The following is a 27609-nucleotide window of genomic DNA, read 5'->3' as shown; positions in this document are numbered from 1 at the left end:
GAAGACGAATTCTTTTTCTTTGTTAAATGGAAACAACATGGGAGAATGCGCTTCGAAAAAAAAATTACTCCAACTGTTAGTCTATGAAGCAAACCTAACAGCCCAACTGAAATAAAAAAAAAAAAAACCAAACACACGCAAGTACACAAAAACCCAACCAACGCAACATTTCCCCCGAATTAATATTTTCTTTCGTTTATTTTGTTTTCCTTGTGCTGAAGGCTAAAGCTTTTCCCTTCGATTTGATTCCTCATGGCCTTCAATGGTGCTTCTACGGTAAACCCCTTTCTTCTTCTTCTTCTCTTCACTCCATTTATAGTAATCGGAATTGATTTTTTTAAAATTATTTGTGTGTTTAATTTTAGAAGGAACAAGGAGTTAGGGATGCTACGGAGAACAGTTTGGAAAAGATCAAACGGCAGCTGGCCTCTGGCTCCGGTAGGAACTTGCTTCAAGGTCCACTTCTTAAGCGATCTGAGACTGTACGATCTTCCCCTACTTCCTCTCTCTCTCTCTTTAATTTTATAGCATTTACAGTATAATTTCAGTTAAAAATTCGATTTTATTATCAGTTATAGCTTTTATCAATTTTTGATTTTTTAAAAATATTTTCAAGCAATTTGGTAATTCAGTGTATGTACTGTATATTGGTTTAACAGTTGAGGAAATGGAATGAACGGTGGGTGATATTGGACCCGACAACGGGGAAAATGGAATACAAGTGAGCATATTGCTACGCATTATTCTTTGTTTTCCTTTTTTCTTCTCTGAAAGATGGAAAATTAAACTTGAAATTCTGTTGTTTTGGTTGTTTTAGGACTAGAAGGAATGAGCCAGGTGTTAAGGGAATAATTACATTTGATGAAAACAGCACCATTGCCGTATCTCCTGTTAACTTTCAGTAAGACAAATTTCTTATCACACCTCCTGGTTTGATTGATTCTTAGCTATGAGTTTGGCCGGGAATTATTACTAACATAACTTTTGTTAATGCCCTTCAGTGGACTTCCAAAGTACGATGGCTGCTGTTTCTGTATCCGAATAATTTCTTAAAGAATAATTGAAAGGTTTTTGCTTTTTTTTCTTTGGTTAAGTTACGCGGAAAAGTTCAGTCACTAAACTTGCATGCTTCTTAACTATACCATTTAGATATTGGGACTCCCCAGAAAAAGGACTACTTTCTTTGTGCAGAGACTCCTGGTGCTACTAGAGCTTGGGTATCAACTTTACAGTAAGTTAACTTTTGACAATGTGCTGCATTATCACTCTTTTTTACTTCAGTTTTCTGTTTCAACAAGTGATATATATATTTGTTGATCTTGATTTATCAAGTCCATAATATAATAGTGCCATGACTTGTGGATGATCTATGGTGAGTGCTTGAGCTTTCTAAGAAAGGCTAAGCTACTAAGGTGATGGATTCCTCTTAGCAGAACCCAATTTGAGCTTACTCAGACATTCCAAATTTTTTGACCATAATTGATCCCATTTCACAGCTGTTCTTTGTTATTTACAAGATTATTATCGATCTTCCTATTGCTCAACAACTTTATGGATGTGAACTTGCAGAGAATCACATAGAAGGGAATTATTTACAGCAAATGGAAACAAACTAATAATAATAATCATATCAATGATGAGAATGCTAATAAATCTTAATAACATATTTAAATGACCTACTCTTGATTCTTTTTCCTTCTTACATTCCCTTTCTTACTTGGTTTTGGAGTTTGTTTGAAAAGTACTTTTGGATGTGCTTCGTTGTAGACATTGCTTGATTTATTTAGGCCTAAAGAAGTAAAGGATTATTTGTGGATGAATAAGATCGTGGTTTTATGTGGAAATAATTTTACTCCATGGTCACATTACATTATTTCTAAATTTTTTGATGGCTTTCAATCTGTGACATGTAAAGTGCATCCTTAAGCTTGTCTGGAATCAACTGTCAAAATCTTCTGATCAATTGATAGAGGTTGGTCTTGATGTTTGGCTATGAGAATATAATGGTCAATCTGGTGCTACAGATGTAAATAATCAATATAATAAGAAATATACCAAATTTATTTGTAATTTCACAAGCTTGTGGTATTGAGAGTACAAGGTGAAAATCTTGTTTCCTTCATTGGTCCTTTCCAAAGAAGACAAACCTTAAAATTTTGGAAAATAATATTCTAGAAGTGAAAGGAGCAGCCTTGTTACCTATTGTTGCATGAAGCAATTTCAAGGTTTAAAGGTCACAAGTTGGAGGCTGATCTTTTGCTAAATTTAATTAATTTCTAGGTTCCTTACTTTTGTTTATTTTTTGAGGGGTAGGGTGTTTTCTTGTGCTTCTGGCTCTTGATTCTTGCTAACTTGATAAGAGAGCTTCCATGTGTCCTTTTGCATTTATCATTTTTTGCTTGATAGTGCTTTAGATGTCAGAAATGCCTGAAATGGTATGAGATTCAAATAAAAGCAAAAGCATTTTCTAGCCCTCTTACGGTCTTTCAAATTGTCTAAAAAGATGATGGCTGATACCTTATCGTGTGAGTCTGGAAAGTGTATTCACCTCTGTGGAGCACCATATAATTTAAAGACTTCTCTTCGCACCTCATTATTTTATCTATGGTTGATAATATCCTTATGTTGTTGTTGGTTTTTTTTTCCCGTTCCAAAACTTAGTGCAACGCAGTTGGTTCTAAAGGCCCACAAAGAGGCTGTCAATTCCTTAAGTGGGAATGGTTCTGCAAAATTAGGTACAGTTGCAACAGTAGTTGCTGCTGCCAATTCAACAGCCAGAGAATGTTCTAAAGAAATTGAAGCAGCAATGCAGATCTCTTTGAGAAATTCCTTAGGATTGGTGACAAATAGACCCACTGACGGTCCAATGGATGATCTTACAATTATGAAGGTACGCTATGGGCGGTTTCCTCTTTCAATCTCTTACGCTTGTGGGTTGTGCTTTTAAGTTTCTTTAACATACATGTCCTATACTTCCTCAAGATAGGAGCCTTATTCACAACTTAATTAAAATATACTTAAAATGTTAACATGTTGTATTGTTGCTGGAGTAAAATTATGATTTTGTACTTGAAACAGTGAACTTTTTGTCCATTCTTTAATAATTTAGCAATCTAGTAGACTCTCATGAATGCCTGCTATATAGCATGGAGTTGCTATTTGCCTCAAAATGTTATTTGGAATCCTTTCCTCTCAGTTTAGAGCATACATTGAGGATGATGTTGAGCTATAAACTCCTTAATATTTCATCGCATGACCATGAGATTTTAGTCTATCTTTGCTTTTGTTCTTTCCGTCTAGAAACACCAAACTGCCCCACGCTGGTCCTTTCCTATCCTATCTGGGACATATTCAAACTATTAAAATCATGATTTATCTGCAATTCATTTCTTATTCCCTTTGTGGGAGGTATAGCAAGTAAAGAAAAAAAAGAGAAAGAAATGGGTGGGGGGGGGGGCGGGGCTGTTGGGTAAACTAGAGATGGTAATGACTAGTTTGTCTTCACTGATGCCTTAGAAAACTTTATATCAGTCTGGGCCACCTGAACCTAGGAGATGATCCCGTCCTGGGTCAACCATTAAATTTATATAATGTGTTATTTCATGTTTGCATCTGTTAAGCAGGCTTTCTGACTTGGCTGCTTGTGTCCTTATTATGGTGTTAGTTTTTTCTTATGCCCTTTTAGCAGTAAGTGCTTGGTCAATGAAAGCATTCATTCTACCTAGATGCAGTCTTCTGAGTGGTACCTAAATCTTGCAGGAGACACTAAGAGTCAAGGATGAGGAATTGCAGAATTTGGCCAGAGATCTCCGTGCTCGTGATTCAACAATAAGAGAAATAGCAGAGAAACTTTCTGAGACTGCTGAGGCTGCTGAATCTGCAGCATCTGCAGCTCATATGATGGATGAACAAAGGAGAATTGCTTGTGCGGAAATTGAGCGCATAACAAAAGATTCAGAAAAACAAAGGGAAGCATTTGCATTAAAGGTATGGCTAAAGTTAATTGTGTTACTCTAATCTTATTGATAGACTGTTGATGTGATGGAGTGATGAATTTGAAGAACCGTCATCCAGTAATCATATGTTTTGTCTTTCTTCCCGTCATCTTCCTTCTTCATATCTGATGCACTTAGTGTCATGAATGCTGCTTTTTACTGAGGAGTCACTCTTAATTGTGTTGACCATTGTCAGTTGGAGCTTCATGATTCCTATGTATATTTTTGGCTTAGAAGCTTTAATTGTCGTAATTATTGTTTATTTGAAGTTTTTTCATTTGTGTTTGTAGCTGAGAGAGTCAGAAGAAAAGTTTGGGGTCCTAAGTAAAGAAAGAGATCAATTGATCAAGCAGAGAGACTCTGCTATGCAGGAGGCACATATGTGGCGTACTGAGCTTGCAAAAGCTCGAGAGCATGTTGTGATATTAGAAGCAGCAGTTGTGAGAGCAGAAGAGAAGGTGAGAATTGCAGAAGCAGATGCTGAAGCTAGAATAAAAGAAGCAACACAGAAAGAGGCAGCTGCGGTGAAGGAAAAGCAAGATCTTCTAGCATATGTCAATGTGTTACAGGCACATATCCAAAGGTTTGACATCTTATATTTTAAATTCAGTACAATTTTCATCCTGCTTGTGCCTAGTTTGAAAACTTTAGAACTGTGGCTTTACTTGTAAATTCATGCACTTCATAAACAACATAAGTTTTTTGTTAAAAAAAAAATGTTCTAGAAATAGTTGACAAGAGTAATTTGGTAATATACCAACCTAAGTATCATGCTTGAGAATACAGAGTCCTCATGCGTTTCACAGGGGTGGATATTTGGATAGATATCTACTACAATTAATTTTTTTTTTTGGCATGCAAAAAAGGAAAAAAATGTGAAATCCAACTTCTTGTCCCTCTCCTGTCCAATCTAGAAATAAAATCAAGACAAAATCATAGGTAGGAGAGCAAAGTGAGTCGATTAAATTCTTCTATATGGTAACAGAAACTACTGTTTTGTTTTTCTCCCCTTTTGGTTGATAAAGGCATTTTCTTGATGTGTTTGAAGCTTCTGTAAAATAATTCAAAATGTGCAGGTTAATGCAATAATTTAGTCAGGTAAATTGTTGATTTTGATTTGTCCTGACTTGTTTCTGGTTAATGTGGCTTGTTACTGCTGTATTTATACTCGAACAATCTTTAACTTGGTTCAGTATAGTAGCTGTAGAACTGAAACTAGAGTCATAAATATTCTTACTTTGGGCGTTGTCTATTTTCATTCACAGACAACAGAGTGACATGAAGCAAATTTGCGAGGAGAAGACCGAGTCCTCAAATACCAATAACTGTCCACCCGAGACAAAGGATGTTGACTTGTCAGAGAACGTAGACAAAGCTTGTCTTAGTGTTTCCAGAGCAGTCCCAATACCTGGGGAGAGTGTAGTCCACATGGCAGTGGATCAAGTTAATATCCAACCGGTTGGCAATGGTGAATGGAGTGATATTCAGGCAACAGAGGCAAGAATAGCTGATGTAAGAGAGATAGCCCCCGAGACAGAGGGAAGCAGCCTTGATATACCTGTTGTTAGCCCAGCAATAAATACCCACCATGAGCAAGGAGCGAACTCTTTCCACCAGCCTTGAGAAAGTATTCCATATATATATATATACGCACTCAATTGTAGGGAATTCAAGGTTACTTACAAGAGAAATGTAAAGATTCTTGATATATTTTCATTTTCTTCCGCATCCTCTCAGTTCCATAATTTAAGTTAGGTTGTTTTGGCATGTCAATGTCATTCCTTTTCCCTGGAGGATGGTAACTATACTTTGAATGCGTTTGAATACGAGCGAGCCATTCAAATAAAGTATTTGATTGTAAATTTGACAGGAATCTAGAAAGACTGGCCAAATGGTTGTAGCGAAATGTTTTTTGCAGCGGAGCTTTCTGCTGCAGTGAATTGGAATCATAGCAGGCATTTCTCCTGCTATCAATCAGTTTGGACTTCTTGAAAATCAATTCATTTGGTTTATATAAATCAACCAAATTCATATTTGATTTATATTATGATATTATTTCATATAATCCAACTTTCTAAATACAATATGGATGTTTTAGTTAAGTTCTATTTCAAGGAATTATAAGATTTAAGTAAGTTGGTATTCTTATGTGATGGATTTGACAATAATAAATAAAGATCTTTAAATATATATGTGAAAGGGCATCATGTTAAAAATAAATATTAATTTCATTTAAATTGTGAGTGGAGTTTTTGATGGAAATATATATTTTTATCAACATTCATTAACAATGTGTAAACAGATGATTGCAGGGTATGAGGGGACGGTTGAGCAAAAGATCAATTAAAAATTTGAATTTTGAATTCAAAAAGATGGGCACCAAGGACCCTGTCAAGATTGTTGGGAGAAAAATTACGGATTATGGCCATTTAGGGCTAAGTTTGAATTTGAGGGGTTTGTTGAGAAGGCACAGGCTGGAGAGGTTATAGGGCCAGGGAGAGCTTCGGTTGGGGTCTCGGTCCGTGTTGGTGATAGTCCCAATTCGGTAACTCTTAAAGAAAGGAGGGAGCCGAATTTGTTGAGGGAGGATTGAGCCTTTTGGACCCAACGGGTGGACTTTTCAAGCAATAGGATTGACCTACGACCTAGCCCAGAAGAGTTGGCAAAGGGTGACAAGCCAACCCAGCTTGGAAGGAATGAGGTGAGACAGTGTCGTGCGACTACCCCTATCCTTGAAACCCTTAGGGATGGGTGTTCCAGCTACAAAACAGTTTTCGATTCGGTCGTCGGGCTAAAAGAGGAGTGGGAAGGGCCTCGGGGACTTTAGTTAGCTTTTAGAGAATTAGCTCCAAACCTATTCTCACTACCAAATAGAAGCTGGTTAGATTAATTAGATCTGAAGGGGACTTTATGAGGGGTGAGCAACATTTGTGGGATAACTGAGGTGAAAGTGGAATTATTACTGCAGGGGGGGCAGAGAGAATATCTGGTAAGGAGCTTGTTGTTTGTGAAGTCGATTAAAGATGCTTAGATAGGGACTGAAGCAAGGATCCTATAATGGAAATTGGTAGGCAATGTTAGATGTTGGGGGCGGGTGAGGTGAATGTATTTGGAGGTGGGGAGCATAATGATAAGGTAAGGACTAGTGATGTGGCTAAGGAATGGGTCCAGAGTATGGAGGAGCCTTATAGGATTGCACTATTGAATCCCAAGGAAGAGGGGATAACGAATGAGGATATTCAACGGTGTAATGTAACGATTTTGAGGGAGGTTGAAGCTATGTACGATGTTGGGGTTCAACTAGGCTTGGTTTACAAGCAAGATAGACAAACTATAGTTAGAACCTTTATGGCAATGGAATTGGAGGAGATGGAAAAGAATCATCGTTGATTGTCTTTGAGGTACGAGTCTTTCTTCGATTTTGTGCTGTTTCTAATGCTCACGATTTCATGGAACATTAGGGGCCTTGGTAGGCCATGAGGAATTTGGTAGCTAACCATCGGCTTAAGTTTATTGTAGTTTAGGAAACAAAAAGCCAAAGTTTGAGTCAGAGGTCAACAAAGAATATATGGGGTAACTATATTTTTGGATGGACTGTGTCCACGTTGACATGGAGTGCGGGTGGTTTGTTGAGTTGTTGGGACGATCAATTCTTCAAAATGGAAAAGGCCATTGTGGAACAGAGATTTATTTTGATTGTGAGTACTGTCTACGGGTTGAATATTAGAGTTGTTATAGGAAATGTGTATGCACCCAATGTAGACTCTAAAACTACTGTCTTAAGTGATAGTTAATAAATTTATTAAGTATAATCATATAAATAAAGTTTATTATAAGTTATAATAATGTTTATGTATAAATTAAATATATGTATATATAATATATGGAGCCGTGCACAGAGTACAAAGCGAACTATTCTTTCGCCTTTTACTAAAGAATACCGTGTGCTTGCTGTTGAAAACGACGTACACCAATTTTTAGGAGGGGCATTTCTTAAAGAATGCCACTAAAAAAAAATATGTATATAAAATATATTACTTTATTATATATATATATATAGAAAATTAATGATACAAATTATATGTTAAAATATTTTATTTCAACGTTTGTATAAATAATAATTAATTATAAATAATATGTTATAAAATCTAAAGTGATAACTAATGAAGCTATTAAGTGTAATCATATAAATAAAATTTATTATAAGTTATAGTAATACTTATGTATAAATTAAATATATGTATATATAATATATGACTTTATTATATATATATATATATATATATATATATATGAAATTAATGACATAATTTATATGTTATAACATTTTATATCAAAGTTTATATAAATAATAACTAGTTATAAACAAGATTTTATAAAATCTAAGGCGATAACTAATAAAGTTATTTGAGTGTAATTATATAAATAGAGTTTATTATAAATTATAGTAATGTTTATGTATAAATTAAATATATGTATGTATAATATATTTATACAATTATATATATTCGTAACATTTTATATTATGAAACATTACTAAAGTGTAATAATTATAACATATTAATATGTAGGATAGTTACTATCATATGTTATAATATTAGCATATGAGTTATATAATTTAAAATATATAACTTGGAATTTCATATTAATACAGATTTATAAATAAATATATATAACTAATATTAAATTGCTATAATTATGATTTGTATATGTACATATAATACCCTAATATATTTTAAGTGTATCATTAATTAAGTTTACTATCAATTCTTCTTAATATATATAAAATATTATATATAAAAATTAATATATATATAGATATATATAAACCTAGTTTGGTTTTTTGAGTGGATTGATCCAAAAATTTTAAAAAAGAGAACAGATCCAAAAATCAATTGGATCAAATATTTTGGACCAATTAGATCAAACCGTTTTACTCAAATCGCATTTGATTTGGATGGGTAATTGGTCTAGATTGGTTTTGCTCACCCCTAACTATATTATAGAAAGATCTAAGCAGAATTCTAAGAGAGGAGAATATATCTTGGTGTGTTTGGAGGGATTTCAACATTGTTTGCTATACTGAAAAGAAAATTAAGGCAGGTGCTAATGAAAGAGCGATGGCTGAGTTTGTCGAAATATGTGGCTTCATTGATCTTCCTATGGTGGGTGGGAAGTTCACATAGTCCAACGACAAGGAGGCTTGTCATGGAGATCATGGAGGAGATCATAGCATTCAACAGCTCTGTCTCCCACTATCCATTTTAGACCATAATCCTTTGGCTTTAACGACAGAGGAAAGGAAAAAAAGGCATAAGTTTTTTCGCTTCTTCAATCACTGGTTAGACGAAGGTAGTTGTTGTGATATGTTCACAATGGCTTGTGTTGAAATTGACAATATTAAAGGTTACTTATGGGACATTTGGTATCGGCTAAGGCATATGAAGAAGATCATCAAGGAATGGCAAATCAATACTTTTGGCATGGACAGACAGAAAATTGGTAAAATAGAAGAGGATATTCAGCTATGGAAGTGGATATGCAGATTAATAATGTTAATATGGAGTCTAAGGATAAGGTTATGAAGTTGAGAATCGAGTTATGGGGACTGTTGAGGGTGGAAGAGAGAAGTTAGTGGCAAAAATCTAAAGTGTGCTGGCATTTGGAAGGATACAAAAACCTCGGTGAGAAATAAGGCTAATTTTATTCGAAGTATAAAGGTTAAGGGCAAAGATGTGGAAGACCTTGAGGAGTTGAAGGTAGAAATTAGTGGGCTTTTTTGAGTATTGTATGGCATAAGGGCTACTACCTCTTTACAAGAATATCATGGGGACTTTCGCAAGCTCAAACAAGATTTTTTGGATATGCTGTAAAGGCTATTTACTATGCAAGGGATTTAGGGTACTTTAGAAATCTGTGATAACAGTCGAGCTCTAGGTTTAAAAGACTTTAGTCCTAGCTTTTTCAAGAGGCAATGGGGTACTATCAAAGATGAGGTTATGAAGTTGATTGATGAGTTCTACAAATTGGTAGATATGGATGACAAGATTAATACATCTTTCATCACTTTGGTGCTTAAATGCAACAACCCTTCCTCGATTAATGAATACCGACCTATAATTTTAGTAAGTAGTCTTTATAAGATTATTACTAAACCTTTGGCAAATAGATTGAAATTTGCTATTAAAAAAGTTGTTAGTGAAAATCAGTTCACATTTATAGGGGGTCGACAGCTTTTGGATTGTCACTTGATTGCAAATGAAGTGATTGATTACTTAAAAAAAAATGGTAGAGGGTGGTTATTATTTAAAGTCAACTTTGAAAAGGTGTACGATAGTGTGGAATGGGATTTTCTCGACGTGAATCTTGATAAAATAGGGTTCGATAATAGGTAGAGGAGGTGGGTTCAAGGTTGCCTATCTTCGGTGTCTATATCCATGTTGGTTAATGGAAATCCTACTAATCAATTTAAGATGAAACATGGGCTGTGACAAGGTTATCCATTGTTTCTTTTTCTATTCAACTGTGTAGTAAAAGGCCTTAGTGTGCTAATTAAGAAGGTTGTCAACTTGGGATTGTGTCAAGGGGTAGAAATTGGCAGGAATCGTATGGTTGTGTCACACATCCAATTCACGGATGATACGGTAATTCTTTGTAAACCCTAGCTTAAATATCTTGTCAATATTAGTGTTTGTTGAGGTGCTTCTAAGCAATTTTCGAACTCAAGATCAATTTCCAAAATAGCTGTCTTTGCGATATGAGTCTTGATCATGAAATTATTGAAGGGTGGGCACACCACATTACTTTTAAAGTAGGGAAGTTATCGATGGTTTACCTAGGTTTACCATTTAGATCACCAGCTGATTCCTTAAGGGTGTGGCAACCCATTATTGGTAAATTTGATGCTAAGTTGTCTACTAGGAAAGCGAAAACTTTGTCACTGAGGGACAAGTTTACATTGTTAAGATCAGTCTTGAGTATTTTGTCGACCTTCTTTATGTCTCTGTTTTCTATCTTTGCTGGGGTTAAAAACGAGATTGACAAAATACAAAGGTGCTTTTATGGGAAGACACATTGGATAGGAGAAGGTTGCACTATGTTAACTGGGATTCTACATGTTTTCATAAAGATGAAGGGGGCATCGGGCTGATTGATTTGTAGGTGAAAATATAGGATTGTTGAATAAATGGTTATGGCAGTTTAGCAATGAAATAGAGAGTTTTTGGCATGAATTGGTTATGGAGAAAATTGAATGTGAGCCTAAAGGATTACTGACAGTTAATGCTAACCTTAGAAAATGTTTTAATGTTTAGAAAGGAATCATGAAGCCTTTGAGGGATAGTTTCAACATAAGTTGTGTTACATCTGAAAGGATGATAGTTGCAGTAGGTAACGAGAAAAAGATTAACTTCTGGATGGAGAAGTGGATCCCTAGGGTGTTATTGAAGGTGAGTTTTCTTATGATTTTTTGCATTGGTAATTAAAAAGGATGGGGTGATTGAAGATTTTGGGAAATGGGATGATCAGAATTGGGTCTAGGAGATTTAGTTGAGAAAAAATGTGTTTGATTGGGAACTAAAACAGTGGTGCATTGTCACGACCCAATTTCCCGAGCCATGACTGGCGCATGAGCTCAATGAGCATAGCTCACTAAGCCTAAGCAAGCCTATCCATTTACCTTTGCTTAACAAATTTATCATATCATGCATACACACACGCCTTTTTTCGGGTGTGAACATAGCCAAAACACAATGGCATTATCGATAATAATATACATGCACTATACCAGTCATTTATTTTGCAATTTACATTGCATACACACATTCACATTGTTAGATTGTATTCACAATACAAAAGGACCCATGACTTCCAGCGGAGACATTTATAATAAAAGGGATTACTATCGAATGCCAGACACATACCCAGGAGATGCACTACGGGGACTCCTCGATCTAGGGTCCAACAGTCACCTGATTTGAAAATATGAATTTTTAAAAAACGTGAGTACAATAGTCAGTGAGTGAATATTAGAAGGGAACAAGCAATCTCAACCAGGAAATTTGACAATCATGATGCACCGGTTGAAAATAAGGCCATTTTCATCTAACTACTATTCTAAACCCTTTTTCCCTTACCTAGAAATTTATTACGCATTCAAGGATTAAACATCCTTGAATTTATACCGATCATTCTAGCAAAGTAGTAAAACTGACGGTTATTTACAAATCGTCACATAATAAGGGTTTCACAACCCGTACGATTCATATATGCATATGTATCACGTACAATTTCATTCACCAATTGTTCTATCAAGCAAGATAGCAAAATTAACTGTTTATCACAAACCGTCACAAACAAGGGTTTCACATACCACACAATCACACATATATACACAAAGATATGAGCAATTATATACACCGTCAAGTCTTCACTGTTCTTGGTGGTACAAAGAAATAACTATCGGAGTACTCAGTAAGGGGTATCACTCAATATCCCTCTTTGCACACCTCTGAATTTCTAGGAAATTGTGGGCGCTACGTATCGTCGTCCCCATTTTGCACATGCACGGTCGTAATTATCACAACCTTTATCATTAAACCGGCATTTGTACTTCCCACTCCGCACATGCACGGTCGTAATTATCACAACCTTTATCATTAAATCGGCATTTGCACTTCCCACTCCGTACATGCACGGTCGTAATTATCACATCCTTTGTCATTCAACTGGCATTGTACTTCCCACTCCGTACATGCACGGTCGTAATTATCACATCCTTTGTCATTCAACTGGCATTGTACTTCCCACTCCGCGCATGCACGGTTGCATCAATTTCACAATAATTTATTAATAATGCATATCAACATAACACAAGGGTACACAGATTCAGTACACTTAATTGCACACAATTTCTCTATAATACATGTAGGCATCATACAGATATACACAGATGCATCGCAATCATATTTAACATCACAGAAATATTTTCAATAAAGGCTTGTTCCCGAGATTCATTTTTAAATGGGAATGAGATATAATCATTCACGCATTTCATTTCAACTTAATTAGAATTCCCAAATAAATTTTGAAATGCAAATTCACTCACAGGTGTCGAAAATCAGGATTCCGGGTGCACTCGGACTAATAGTCCTCGAGCGTAATTCTTTTACCTTTTTCGGACGTCTCACTACCTTGACAAATAATAAAGTCGAAGAATTTACTATATTGTCCCTAAATTGATATAAACTAATTTAAATTACTAATGCTTGATATGTAAATGCAAAAATACGTCCAATTACCGCTTAATCGCGGTATCGATTAAATTCGACCGATCACCCGATTAATCGGCGATTGTGTCCAAATCACCTCCAAATTAATCCATTTCTCCTCTAATACCTTAATTTACCACATACCATTTAAATAAAGCCAAATTCAGCATTAGAACCCTCACAGTTCCTTATAGAAAAATTTGGTCATTTGGTGCACTAGCACCAAATTTTTTTTTTTTACATAACCGTTTCACCTTAATTCATCATTTTCCAAGCCATTTTCCTTGAAATAAAAACAATCCCCCATTGATATTCAGCTCTCATGGTTCGACCAACAAGGAACCCTAAAGAAATTGAATATTTCTTTTGGGTTTTTGTTCATAACCATGCTTAACTATCCCTAAACACTAACATAGTCTAAAATCAAATTATTCCAACAACAATTCTTCTTCCATACCCATTTTTCAGAATTGAATTCATCATGATAACTCAATATTCAAGCATGAAAATCAAGAACAAAACTATGGGTAAGCTAGATATCAAGGAGAATTAAAGAAATTCTAACTTACCTAGCTTGTTTCCTTGATTTCTTCACTTTTTCTTTAAATTTCCACCTAGGTTTTCTTGTTTTTCCCTTTGTTCTTCCTTTGTTCTTGTTGCTGGTTGCCTAGGCCGAATATGATGAGAGAATTAGGGATTTAATGGGCTGATTTCTATAGAAAATAATAAAATAATCAAGCATGCCACGTGTCACATGCTTATTGGCCCTTTTTTTTTTTTAAACTTTTTGACTTTTTCTTCTTAATTTTCCACAACAAATATTCTGGTATTTATCCAATCCTACCACAATTAAAATTCCTTGGTCTTGACAAGTGCTGGGGAGAAAAATTTACCGATTTGCCCTCAGGGTAAAAAAATTATGATTTTGCCCCTATACTCTGAAATGCACTGGAATCACATTATTTCTACTTTTCAACCTCAAATAACACTAATATTGATCAATATTAACCAAATGGGGCAAAAATCGTTTTATAAAAATTCCCGTTTAGTCCTCTAATGGCAAAATTACCATTTTGCCCTTGTGCTCCAAAAATATCGAGAATCACAATTTTTCACTGCTAAACATCATTTTATACTCCAATAATCATAATTATATTTCATATAATTATTCTTGGTCAAATGTGATCAAATCTTGGCTAAAAATCTCCATTTTATCATCAAATGATAAGGTGACCGTTTTGTCCCTAATCGGTTAATTTTCCTGATGGACTCCAAACTAGACCTTGAACTCTGAATCACTATTCTAAGTCATTCTGTGAGTTTTAGAATTTTCAAATTCTTCTTAGAATTTCTATTTGAACTAGTTCAAGACTCGATTTAACTTAGTTGTACCACTCGGTACAATATCGTCTTTTAATCGAGCTTGACAGGGTCTCACATACGTGTTCCTTAAGTTGTTCTAGTTGCAAGTCATTGGCAAGGACTTCCAAGATAAATTGGTTTGGAGGCACACCATTAGCAAGGACTATAGTATGAGGTCCTTTTGTAGGGTTGTTGCGATGCAAAACCATACTAGTTCTGACTTGTGGAGCCAAATTTGGGAAAGGTTAGTGTTAGCTTTATAGCTTTAAAATTGATCCCATATTTTGAAATGACAAAAGAAAATGATCAAAATTTCATCACATTTTGATAAATCAAGCCTAGTCATCCCTTAGTATTTTTAAATGAGTTTGAAAAAAAGAACAATGAAAAAGGACTTTGAAAATTGCTTTTTGGGTCTAAATCTATCAATTCATGCTCATCATGTATCAATACATTTGGACAAGTATTGATAAAAATTAAAATTTGTCGATACATTTTCTTGAAAAAAGTCAAAATTTACAAAGTCAAACTTAAATATCGATATATTCTCAAAATGTATTGAGAGAAATTAATGAATTGATAAAAATTCAACAAAATATTCACTACCTCAAAAGTATAGATATATTAACAAATATATTGATACATTTTTAACAGAATGGTCAAACTCTTACAGCCAAGCCCAAAAGTATCGATATATTGACAAATCTATCAATAGATTTTTCACAAAATACTTTCTGTCTAAAATCTATCGATACGTTCCAAAATGTATCAATAGATTTTCATGAGTATTCAAAAATAAAAGCAACAATGTATTGATAAATCCACACATGTATGGGTACAATATAACCGTTGGAGTCTAGAATGAAGAGAAGAATGACTATTTTTGCATTAAATGCATCTCCAATTACCTCAAGAAGCTTCAGCAACTATAAATACAAGTTCCCACCATATTTATGAAAGTGGGAAGACCCTAAAACAATTTTCTAAGAGAAGAATTCAACTACAGTCATTCAATACTTTTTGTTCTCCTTTTCAAACATATAAGTCTTCTATTGTATCATTTATTGAGCCTTAAACTCTTATTTTTCTTTTTCACCGAACATTGTACTTAATTTGCTACTTAGCCTTTAAAAGGCATTCTCCTACACCCATCTCGCTTATTGAATACTTGTGAATGTTTATACCTTAACCAATTAAAAAGGTAGTGTTTGCATGGTTATACCTTAACTAAAGTAAAAGGTAGAGTTGTTGTGCTTAATCCATAAAAGACATTGCGTTCTAAGATTGTGCTTGATTCATAAAGGCAATGCATTTTTTTTTTCATTTCAATAGTGGATTTTAAACTTCTTAGTGAATATAAGGAAAAGGACGTAGACAAAGAGGTCGAACCTTTATAAAAATTTGTGTTGTTTTCTCTTCTATTCTTCACAAATTCATTTATATTCTTAACTTCTTTCCCCCCCACAAAAATACTATTGATTTGCTCAGTTCCAAAAAAGGACTTGTTTTAAGAAATTTTATTTTCTTAAATTTAAAAAGAAATTCCAAAATATGTCATTTCATCCCCTTCTGGAAAATCTTTACATTTAACTTATTACACTAACAGTTAACCCCTCTTAAGGTCGAAGCATTCTGCTGGTTGATGTTAAAAGGGAGGTTACCTGTGAGACGAGATTGCTAACAGAGGTATCATTCCGTAGGATGCTACTTTTTGCCTCCTATGTAAAACAGGTATTGAAACTATTGGGCATTTATTCTTTTCCTGTAGTGAGACTTGGAAACTTTGGCATTGGTGTGCAGATTATTGGAATGTTAAGTGGGTACAGCATAATGACCCTATCCTGTGCTTTCAGTCCTGGTCCGACACGAGTAGATGCTTGGTGAATGGAAAAGTGATGAGAATGGCTTTTTACGTAATCTCTTGATCTATTTGACTGGCCAGTAATGAAGTGGTCTTCAAGAGGAAGGAATGGAGTGTGCATAATGTTTTTGACCTCATTAAATTGTGGTTGCATGGTGGGTTAGGGTTAAGTGGCCGAACGTTAACCCTTCCTTGGTGGACATTATTAGGTTTCCAAATGAAGGTCTTCACCCTCAAAGAATCGATTCGGGGATGAGAATGGCTTCATGGGTAGCCCCTCTTCCTGGTTCTCTTAAGCTGAATGTCGATGCCGTGGCTAACGGGTGCCCGGGTGAGGCTGGAATCGGGGGTGTTCTTAGGGATGAAAAAGGTAGTATTTTGTTTATTTTTTCTTTATCTGTGGGAATCATTTATGCTAATACTGCGGAGCTGATAACTATTTGAAAAGGCTTCCAATTTGTGGCAGCATCAAGGTGGGATGCATCTCCCAACTTTGTTTTTGAGAGCGACTCCCAGAATGCAGTGTCTTGGATCCTCAATCCTCAGAAGGCTTCGTGAAAACATAGAAGAACCTTAATGAGAATCGAGGAATTGAAACCTAAGATCGCCTGCTGGTGCTTGACGAAAATCTCTCGACTGGCTAATGAGGTTGCAGACAACTTAGCTAAAACGGGAATTGGTAGACAGGGTGATTTAATTTGGATGATTTGTGATGATATTGACAATTAGAAATTGGTATGGTTTGCCTCCAGGTCTGTTGTGATGTTTTGGAAGAAGATTGTAATTATTTTAGGGCTAATTATTTTTGCTTGCAGGGTGTAGGCCTTCTCTGCTTCCTTGGAGATGATGAATATTTTCTGATAGTGGTGATTTCACTGGCTTTAAAAAAAAAAAAAACAATGTGTAAAAAAATAAATTGACAACGTTAACAAGAACAAGTATTATGCTATTCAAATAAGTTAACAATTAGTTTAAGAGAAAATATTTCAAGATCTATCAAAATTCAATAAACCATAACCAAAATGCTGCTACCAAAATACTATAAATTGATAAGCAAGATCGTCATATAGTAGCATAATAACTACATAGCTATATATGTTCATAAAATAAGAGAATTTTAGTAAATGTATCCTACCAGCTAGCTGTTTTCTCTACAAACTCAGTAGCTAAATTAATCAACAAAAGCTATAGAAAATAAAAAGAAGGAAATCAAGATCAATGCTTCTGACACTGGCTTAGTGAATTCACCACTGCCTTAACCATCTCCTTGATTTCCTCTTTCATAATTATTTCACATATTCACCCTCCATGGCAGTTTCTTCTCTCTGAATGACGTACAAGTTATGTAGGGTACTGGTTTTCCTGCCTCGCCATTTACTTATTAAAGTTATCTACAGTGCGTAGTGCCCCACTGAAAGATGAAGAAGATTTCCCAGTTATGGCAGTTGTGGAAAACGCTATTATATTTGCCTGCCATGCATTCATGCTTCTATGTGCAATCACAGATATGGAAAGGGTTCAAGGGCTAGCTCAACCAGAGGTCTCAGCTCATCCCAATTTCCATTCGTAAAGATGTCGACGTCGCCATTCGGATTCCAAAAGCTGGGGCAAGAAGCTGCAAATGGAGCTTGTTGTGACATAGCATTCGTCCATGGACCCACGAGGAAGTAGTTTCTGGCATCCACTTGGTCCATGATATTTGGTTTGATGTCGTTTTGTAGGAGGACTGAGTCACAAAAACTCTTGCATTGCTCACTGTTTTCAGAGTCCAGGCTGCATGTTCTGGAACTGGTATGATAAGCTCCGTTTTGCTTGTTTCTGGTATCTTTCCAAGCTGCTGCGTCCTTCTTGTTCGATGGGATTCGTTTGAAAATTCGACAAAGGGTCCACACCTCCTGCAAGACGCAAACACGTTAAGAATTAGTCTTGACTAGCAGAAATCTAATTACCTCTTCTAGTTTTTGAACAGTCTTTCCCAATACGGTAACTACATGAATTCAAGAAATCGAGACTGAAATGTTTAATGTCAATGATTTGACCTACAGGCTACAGCTAGAGTAGGCCATTTCGCTAAATTGATCAAATTTTTTTTATTCTTAGTAGAGTAACAGTAACTAGAAATTATTTTTATAAAAGTAATTTAGATAAAATAAAATAATTCACTTGCAAATTGTACGATAATGTCATATAAGATGATTTTTTTTATGTCATTTACCTTTCTATATACATTAAATACAAATTTTTAAAAAGAAAATACAACATTCTAAGGGTACAATAAGAAACATATATGCATAAAGGTTATGATACACAACCTGTAGGAATAAACATAATCCTCCTATTTACAGCTACAAGACTGGATTATCTTATACCAAGAAAAAAACATTATATAAGTGATTTTAATCAAATACATCTTAATGTCTTAGATAATTGTTACAAATGTGATAATATGATAGGAGATATACCTCACATTTTGTAAATAGCTATTTATCAGATTTGTTGCTGTGCATTTTTTTTTTTGAAAATTAAACTTCCATTCTCATAATGAAAGGCATACAAAAAAATGCCAATGCCAGTCTCCATTGCATGACAGTCGCTGCGTATAACTTCACAAGTATTACACTTGTACTTATCATATACTTGTTCCATTCATATATACACACACACACACACAATCTTACTCTAAATAGGATAGCATATTAAATATTTCATTTTTACTGTAATATAATACAAATTAACATTCATATTCACTTCAAATAGGTAAAGTGAAATTTCTTTTGAGAAATAAAGTTGAGAACTCAAAACAATAGTGAAAGATAAGGGGAAGTTTGGTTTAACAGAACAAAATTAAGGTTTTATTTTCGTTACAAAGAAAACATTTTTTTAATCGAACAAGTAACCAACAATTTCAATTCTAGGTTGGTAGTTTAGTATAAGCATGTTAATAATTAAGAAAAAAGAATAATTATGTTGATCTTTATTAATCATGATTTGTGGAGAAAGAGAATGCTATTTCTTATTCTAATCGATTCTAGAGTTGAAGTCCCTTTGATTTGTTTTTAAGTTTATATGTATCCTTTTCATTGCTTCCATTGGAAGTCATATTCTCTCTCTAACACCATTTTTAAAACTTGAACATATGTTTTAAAGAAATTAATTAGTGCATATTTTTCAATTTTTTTAGCAACATATTAGGTACTAACTTTTATTTTGATGTGCAATTTGCACATGAATCATATTATGCTATTTTAATTATTTGATGAGAATAGTACTACTTAAAATTTATTCTGTAATGTAAGTATTATATTAATGATTTTCACATGAAGATTTCTATATAAATACAATTTGTTTCTCGATTTCTTACTTTGTTAAGCTCACTTTTTTTATCTAAGTTTTCCCCTAATTTTTAAGATTTATCACTTGGTTAAAGGTTGTTTTCTTATCAAAGAATAATGCTCTCTATTAATTAATAAAAAATATTTTAATTAAGAATAAAATGGTATAATTGAAATTTAATAAATAATAAAAGGGTAATTTAGTTATTACAAAAGTTTCATACCCCTTAATCCACATATAACATCGATTACACTATGACTATATATAATTTATTAATTTGCTACTAAAAGAGTCTTTAACAATACTTTAACAACACTTTTAATTAAAAAATTTTGGTAGATGGATTAGGGTGCGATGTTACATTCAAAAACCCTTGCAAGATAGTCTAAAAAATATAAACATAGATCCTATTTATGTTACAATAAAATGAATTGAATTTAATATTAGCACCATTTTCCTCCTTTTTCAACTCTTTATGTATTAGACTTATTGCATATGATCATGTTCTCGGTGGGCAGATTAATATTAAGATGACACACCGTTACTTATTCATTCGTAAAATTTTGAACCATATGGAGTTAAATCATCTAATCTTAAAATTATCATGAAATCACTCTATGATCTATTACATTTAGAATCAACTTTTCTAAATTTATAAACAATAATAATGAAATTATAAAAAATACAAAAATGAAATAATTAATTAACTACTACCATAACATCATGTTAATGAACGCCATTTTTATCAATCTATTTGTTTTTTATTTTCAATTTAAATTTTATCTTAAATTGATTATTTTTTCTTTTGATTTGATTGAATTTAAAAATTTTATCACAAAAATATTAGAAAAATTCAAATTCAAGTAAAGAATTGCTATAAATAGATGGCATTTTTTGTCAAATGAGACATGTATATATATTAATTCTTAACGGAATATTGAAGTAAGGAGTAAAAAAGAGGAGGAAGAACAAGAAGAAGAATCTTACAGCTTCCTGGGCAACGTCCTTGGCGTTAGGGGGAAGGCGAAACTCATGCATCATCCAATCAGTTTTGGTGCCCTTACCGGCGCTACCTCGGTAGTAGACGAGGGATTTCTTGAGGCCGATGCAGTCATGGGGTTCTTTTACTGTATAAATGGGCTTGTCGATGCCAGTGGCTTTCCAGAACCCTGATCCTGTCACTCTGTTCGGCCTTATGCTGTTCCTGTACTTTCTCCCTCTTATGCAAAAGAAATACCACTCTTTATCGCCCACAGTGCTAACTCCTTCAACACCCACCAAAATACAATAATAAAACAAAACATCCAAGTTAATTACGAGAGTAAATATTGAACAAACTTAAAAGTCATTTTGCCAAATTAAACAAGCACCCAAGTTCTACATTCAGTCTTCCAAATTCTAGTGCATTTCGTTTGACCATCTAACGTACTAAATTTGATTTCTTTATGATTGTTATCTTGCAATGGACAGTTAAATATCATGAAAAATTCAAACATATGCATGTAAAAGGGAGAAAAAAAAAAAACCTCCCCCTTGAAAAAACAAATCAATATTCCTTTCCTCCCGAAGTACATGCATGTATAAATCCAAACATTGTTATCATTTTTATTAAGTATCATGGAAAAATTCTGGATGGAGGTGGTACTCTTGTGTTTTGAAGAATCTGTCAAAAATAAACAGCTACTAGTTGCTCATTTCCTGAAGCTGTGGACTCCAATTAGAACAATATAAGTTTTTAAAACCATCAAAAGTTACTTCAATAGAATGTTTCCTTCTTTGTTTGTTTCTCTCACTTCCATTCGATTTTACTTCATGCAATTAGCAGATACAATCTGCTTCTATTCAAGCGTGAAGTAAATTTTAATAACATTTGTTATTTTCTTTTACTGTCATGACTTCTATTAGGGGTTTTAAATAGGTTTGGTGAGGGTTTGCCTTTTTAAGAAGAGGTTAAACAGAAAGTTCGATTCTGATAGATACATAAAAAGTGTGTAAAGAATATAAGATAGGAGGAAAGGGATGTTCTCAAGCTTGTCAGTGTAAAGCCAACAAAATTATTGACTTTTCAATTTTTATTTAATTTATCTTAACAATTATTGACCTAGTTGACTAATTATTTCAATAATAATCAACAAATATTATATACATTAAAAAAATTAAGAACAAATAAACATCACATAATTATTATATCAAATAATAAATTGATAAATATCAAACAATGAAAAGAGTTTTCAAAGCCACACAATAAAATGAAAAACAAAAGAAAAGAAGAAAAAGAAATAATACCTGAACGTAATTTTAAATTTTGAGTTTTCTTTTCTTTTAATTTTTGTAAGAACAAAAAAAAAAACCTTAGAAGGATGATTTGCAGAAAAGAGGAGAAAATATAGAGATTGATAGGGAGAAAGGGAGGAGGCATTTTTTTGAAAGAAGATCTTTTTGGGAAAAAAAAAACTCTCTTAAGAAACTTACGTGTTTTTTTTTTTTTAAAAAAAGAGAAAGCTACTATTTGGAGTTTTTTTAAAATTTTTTTTAAAGAATTTTTCACTAAATACTGTTTGACCAAACTTCTACTTTTAAGAAGTAAATAAATTAAAAATAAACTAAGTCAAACAGGCACTTAGTATATTTTTTAGAATTGTATCAAAGAGTATTCTATTTGCAAGCTAAGATAAATCTGTAATGTCGCATCTGGTCTGTAATTGGGTTGTACATGACATTTGTGTAACTATTATCTAATTTTTATACATAAAATTTATTTATTTATTTAAAAAAAGAAAAAGAAAAGGATCACCTTTTTCTCTAATTTCGATAAAAAAAAATAAATAAATAAAGTTTTCCTAATTATTTAGCTGTCTTGTCAAATAATTTTGATACAAATTATATAGTAGAAAGGTTAGTCTTATTAAAAGGCATTAAGTTGAAATCAAAATTAACAATTGATTAACAGTTACTTTAAAAAAAACAATTGATTATCAGTTTTTAAATGTTATGTACCACCAAAAAAATTTTGTATGATAGAAGAGAAAGAACTACTGGTCAAATCCAAAATTTCAAACAAAATCTCGTTCCATCCTTTTCAATCAAAGCTAAGTGCAAATAACTATATCTAATTCTCAAAAATTTAAACAAAAGTTTTTCAACAAAATCGAACACAAGATCATAGCAACCATTGTTACGTAATGGCAGATGAACCGCAAGATAACCCACTGCTTGCACGTGACAAAGGTGCTGAAAGATTAGTAGCACCTCCTCAAACGTCAAGTCACGGGTTTACACCTCGCTCCAATTATAACTTATTTCCTATTAGCTTTATTTATAGCTAATTGATTCACCATGGTTGATGATGAAAACACCCCTACGGTTCCTTTAATTCAATTATAAGTGGCTTATAATTTTGTCCAAGTATCAAATTCTTCTTGCGGGAAGCGATTTCTTATCAGAACGATGAATCTCTCTAGCTACTTTAGTTGGCCTAGAGTTTGACCCGGGTTGACGTTCAAATCTGATTAACCCTTCAACACAAACAGTACGTATGGAAACAAGAGTCCCGCAGAAAGCAGATATACTTACTTGGAAGATCCCATGGATCGTATCTGTAGATATCAATCTGTTTGATGATTTCGATACTGATAGGTCTGTTCTCAACCTTTCGCCGAAGATAAAACCCGACAAGTTCTTCGTCTGTTGGGTGAAATCGAAACCCTGGAAGCAAATCTTCATCATCCTTCCCCTTGTCTGTAGAATTCATGTTTGTTGCCTCCATGATCTCTCTCTCTCTCTCCCTCTGGTTGTGTATTGATGGTCTTCTGCTTTAGCCCAGGTCTCTCAAAGTCGCAAAGCATTAGCTTCTTATAGTAGCGCAAAGACGAATGCTTGGGGTCAAGACAAGACTTTTGATTAAGAGATGTTAAGGAGGTCTAGCTAACCAAAATTAAGAAGTCTTCCGTTTGCTGATTTTTCTTGACCTTAAATAAAGTAAATGCTTCATTATTGATGTGATTATAAAAAAAAGCTTAGAATTGTTTAAACTTCAAAGCTAGAAAATGCACTTTAGAAGGATATTTACTTAAATAAAGAATTGTAATCCTCTATTGACGCCTACAATCCCTGTGAAGATACTTGCATTTGTAGGTTGAAATTTAAACGAGAAGCTTTCAAAGGTATCATTCTTGTGAAAATATCTATGCAAAAGCCACCATCATATATACCAAAATATCTATCCTCTGTTAAAAATAAACTCTTTAACTTCATTTCAAATTAAATATTTACTTTTGGAAAGTAGATATTCTAAAATTTAGATATTCGAAAATAAAAAATTGACATTCAATTTGAAACGGAAGAAATAATAATAAAAATCAAGTTACGTATTCTTTATTTTCGTCATTCTCGTTTGCATTTAAAAGTTAAAAAATGCAGCAAAATTCACAAATAATTTCAGCTATCCACATATAAATGCTGGGGTCAATTGAATCCACTCAACTTTAGAAAATCCAATTTTATATATTTTATATAGTTGTATAACAATATGATTTTTTTTGTAATTTTCTTTTTTGACCAATTGAAACTAATAAAAATTTAAAGAGAGGGGTAAAAATAAGTAAATTACAATGAGTAATCTAGATTTTTCAAAGAAAAAATATTCTAAAAATTCTTTATATTTGTATTATGAATATGACCATATATTTTTTTTCGGTTTAATACGGGTTTGTATTAATAAGCATATTTGAGTAAAATGTAAAATGTGGCATACACTCAAATATAATTATTTTATATAAAAGTAAAATCATACATTTTATATATCAGCACAAAATTAATCTTTAATTTTTAATTTATTCAAGAATATTAATATAATTTTCATTTGTCTCTAAACATATCTTTTGCATTTTTTTCTAGAAGCAAAATATCAACTAAAGCAAACACTTATTCCGTTTACATAGTGCGCGTTGGCGAGTTGGTAGATGATCCCGCTGATATTTTGTTGCAGCTACGCCGCTGCTTCATGGAAATTGCTAGCTGTCAACTCGGAAATGAAGGTTCTGTCAGTGTCTCAGTTGAAGAAATTAAATAGGTAATGATATTTTCTTTATCAATTGCAATATAGCTAGCTTTCATAGTGTTAAGTAATAAAATACAAGCTGTAAGTGAGTTTACAACTTGTATGAATTTATAATTCATGTTTTACCTTTGGATTCAGACCCTCAAGGGTTAATGCTAGGTTGCCTAAACGAAGAGTGGGTCATATCTTTATATATATATATAATTGTAAGAAATAACTTTTTTTATAAGTTCAATTTAAAAATATCATTTTTTATAATTTTAATTATTTTTAATCAATTTTTAGTATGACTTGATAATAATACCTTTTAAACAATTTCAGAAAAATTAAAATGGTTTCAGTTTTCTCTATCTTGCTATTCAGATAAAATTTTAAAATAAAATCTCGATTTCTCTCTCTGATCAAATACTGTTTATCTTGCTATCCAAAGAGCAAAGATGACATTAAACTCTTTCTTATTTTGTTTTATTTTTTTGGATAGTGGATCTTGGGGTTCTCAAGGATGATGAACAACGATTTTGCTCTTTGCGGGTAGCGATTTTGCTTAGGGAGAAGAAACAGCTAAAGCATGTTTGATGAGTTTTATGGTGGTTCACGATTTTGTTGTGTTTGAGATTAAGATGATTGTTAAGAATGTTTTCTAGGGATTTTGATTTTTTTATGAGATTGTGAATTAAAATTGTTCAGAGAATATTTTTTGAATGAGGTATATTTTGTTTTTATATAAAGGAGTGAGCAAGGCCCTCCCGATAGAAATATATTTTGTCTTGCTTTGGAGGGTTATGGAGTTTTGTAACTTATCTTTTATGAAATGCATAATTTCATGGTTTAACAAAAAAAAATATGTGTTTTAGGTTCTTAAGTTTATTAGTTTATTCATAGAACCTCAAAGTTGAGGAGTTGAAATTGATTAGACTGGTTTTTAAATATTGTGAGACTAGTTTTTAAGTATTGCGTGACTTAATCACTGTGTGACTAGTTTTTAGGCATTACATGATTGGTTTTAGGCATTGCGTAATTGATTTTTAAATATTACGTGACTGATTTTTAAACAATACCTAAGTCACATAATGCCTTACTAACAAGTCACGCAATGCCTTACTAATAAGTCACGCAATGCCTATTAATTAGTCACGCAATTTCATATCAACCAGTCACACAATACTTAAAAAATAGTCATGCAATGCACAAAGTCAGTCACGCAATGCCTAAAAACTAGTCATGCAATGTCCAAAAACCACAAAAACTACTGAATTCCATTTAATAAGATCAACAACTTCAGACGATATATTATATTCCATTTAACAACATAATTAACGAATATGCGTACTTGACAAAGAATGCTCAAAATGTTCAAAAAATTTTCTTCATATATCAAAAATCGCTCAAAAATACTTAAAAATACTCAAAACGTTCAAAGATTTTTTCGTGTATCAAAAACTACTCCAAAATGCTCAAAATGCTTAAACGTTTGCTTTCTGATAAGGAATACTCTAGAGATGAATAGTCAGACAAGGAAAGCTCAAAGAATATGAGTTAGTTTGAGGCGCAGACCTAAACATACTTGACCTGTTAATAGGTTTCGGAGTTGAGACGTGGAGTCAACTAAATAGGTAAATTTCATTAAGGGTAATTTTGTTTAAATTTTAATTTTTTTTTTTAAAAAATAGTTAAAATTATAAAGAGATCTATTATAAAAAATATCTTATGCATGAGGCCTACTTAAAAAAAGAACTCATATATATATATATATATATATATATATATATATAGATATAAAGTGCATTTATTCCCTTAATGAAGTTTTTAATTCATTTATATTGTGCGGTATTAGCACCATCCTATTGGCGGCATTCATCGGAGAAGACTCGGTTCAGAGTAGATGCGTTTCTCTTTAGTAAGCTTTTTCTTGTTTGTTGTCCAACACAAAACCCAACCAAGTTCATGAATTTGATCATGCCATAGTAATAAGACATGCTTACATCATGGTGATATATATGGTTATGCCATAGCAATAATATTCTTTTTATTTATTTATTCATTTTCGAAAATTAATTTTGATTGACAACTACAAGACAAGACAGGTGAAGAGTCAACCTTAACAGGTCATGACTTTAAGAGATATGTGGATTGGAATTTTTGTTAGGTCAGGGAAGGGTTAGGGTCGTGTCCAACACAAACCAATTCTGAGGCCTACATGCTTTCTTAACAAACTCCAGCATACTCAAATTTCAAACAAAACATACCAACTCAACATTAACCACATTTTCACATTTAGAAAAATAATTTCTTTTTTGGTTAAGACTTAGGTAACGTTTCTTAAATTAATTCATTAAAAATGTGTAAATAAAACCTAAAATCTAATATCAAAATTGATAAATTACAAAATTTCGTGACATAGATCAAGTGTATAAAATTTAAAATAATTTGAATAAATTCTGATATTGTGTTAAAATAGACATTGTTATTGAAAATTATGATACAGTTTTCACCGTTTGATAAATGTGGAGCAACTTTTATGTATAGATACTATTTTCAATTAAACTTTTTACATAATAGTGATCTTTTTATTGAATTTTATCAACTTGTCGGGTTTTATTTTCAAATTTAATTTTTATTTTATCATTTTTAAAGTGTAAACCTTTCTTATCTAAGTTTCGTCATTTCTTTTTACTTGGTGTATATGTACAAATCCAAAAGAGAAGGGGACTAATGTTGGGCTCCATTTTG

The 27609-nt window shown here is 33.0% G+C and overlaps 2 protein-coding genes and 1 non-coding gene across 4 annotated transcripts; 2 read left to right on the top strand and 1 right to left on the bottom strand.

Annotated features, from left to right (window-relative positions):
- The first annotated feature begins 113 nt into the window (after positions 1-113).
- SWAP70 (Pleckstrin homology (PH) domain-containing protein) lies at positions 114-5859 on the top strand. 2 transcript variants are annotated; one of them, XM_007048894.3, is made up of 10 exons: positions 114-276; positions 366-482; positions 660-721; positions 818-901; positions 1002-1033; positions 1150-1231; positions 2662-2890; positions 3760-3987; positions 4286-4578; positions 5261-5859. In XM_007048894.3, the coding sequence occupies exons 1-10, from the start codon at positions 253-255 to the stop codon at positions 5616-5618; spliced, it is 1509 nt and encodes a 502-aa protein (XP_007048956.3). In that variant the 5' UTR covers positions 114-252; the 3' UTR covers positions 5619-5859. The 2 variants fall into 2 exon arrangements, with proteins under 2 accessions (XP_007048956.3, XP_007048957.3); XM_007048895.3 differs by having other exon boundaries at positions 121-276; positions 369-482.
- A 2023-nt stretch (positions 5860-7882) lies between these two features.
- LOC148764521 (U5 spliceosomal RNA) lies at positions 7883-8000 on the top strand. Its single transcript, XR_016024373.1, has one exon. It is a non-coding gene; the product is annotated as a U5 spliceosomal RNA (small nuclear RNA).
- A 9501-nt stretch (positions 8001-17501) lies between these two features.
- LOC18612219 (transcription factor JUNGBRUNNEN 1-like) lies at positions 17502-23687 on the bottom strand. Its single transcript, XM_007048892.3, has 3 exons — positions 23394-23687; positions 20808-21085; positions 17502-18382 (listed from the first exon to the last, which is right to left on the bottom strand). Exons 1-3 carry the CDS (start codon positions 23584-23586, stop codon positions 17987-17989), a joined length of 867 nt encoding a protein of 288 aa, XP_007048954.2. The 5' UTR covers positions 23587-23687; the 3' UTR covers positions 17502-17986.
- Positions 23688-27609: the final 3922 nt, after the last annotated feature.

Source organism: Theobroma cacao, chromosome 1, assembly GCF_053813885.1.
Source record: "Theobroma cacao isolate CCN51 chromosome 1, ASM5381388v1, whole genome shotgun sequence".
In the NCBI taxonomy this organism is placed as follows: domain Eukaryota; kingdom Viridiplantae; phylum Streptophyta; class Magnoliopsida; order Malvales; family Malvaceae; genus Theobroma; species Theobroma cacao.
This window is presented reverse-complemented; position numbering and strand designations above follow the sequence as displayed.

What these genes read in the sequence shown, in the direction of transcription:
- SWAP70 (XM_007048894.3), top strand. Translation starts at nt 253, where the DNA reads ATGGCCTTCAATGGTGCTTCTACG. An exon ending in CCTTCAATGGTGCTTCTACG is followed by an intron (nt 277 to 365) that starts GTAAACCCCTTT and finishes GTTTAATTTTAG; the next exon opens with AAGGAACAAGGAGTTAGGGA. An exon ending in TTACAGGCACATATCCAAAG is followed by an intron (nt 4,579 to 5,260) that starts GTTTGACATCTT and finishes TTTCATTCACAG; the next exon opens with ACAACAGAGTGACATGAAGC.
- LOC18612219 (XM_007048892.3), bottom strand. Translation starts at nt 23,586, where the DNA reads ATGGAGGCAACAAACATGAATTCTACAGACAAGGGGAAGGATGATGAA. An exon ending in CGATCCATGGGATCTTCCAA is followed by an intron (nt 21,086 to 23,393) that starts GTAAGTATATCT and finishes TGGGTGTTGAAG; the next exon opens with GAGTTAGCACTGTGGGCGAT. An exon ending in AGGACGTTGCCCAGGAAGCT is followed by an intron (nt 18,383 to 20,807) that starts GTAAGATTCTTC and finishes TGCGTCTTGCAG; the next exon opens with GAGGTGTGGACCCTTTGTCG.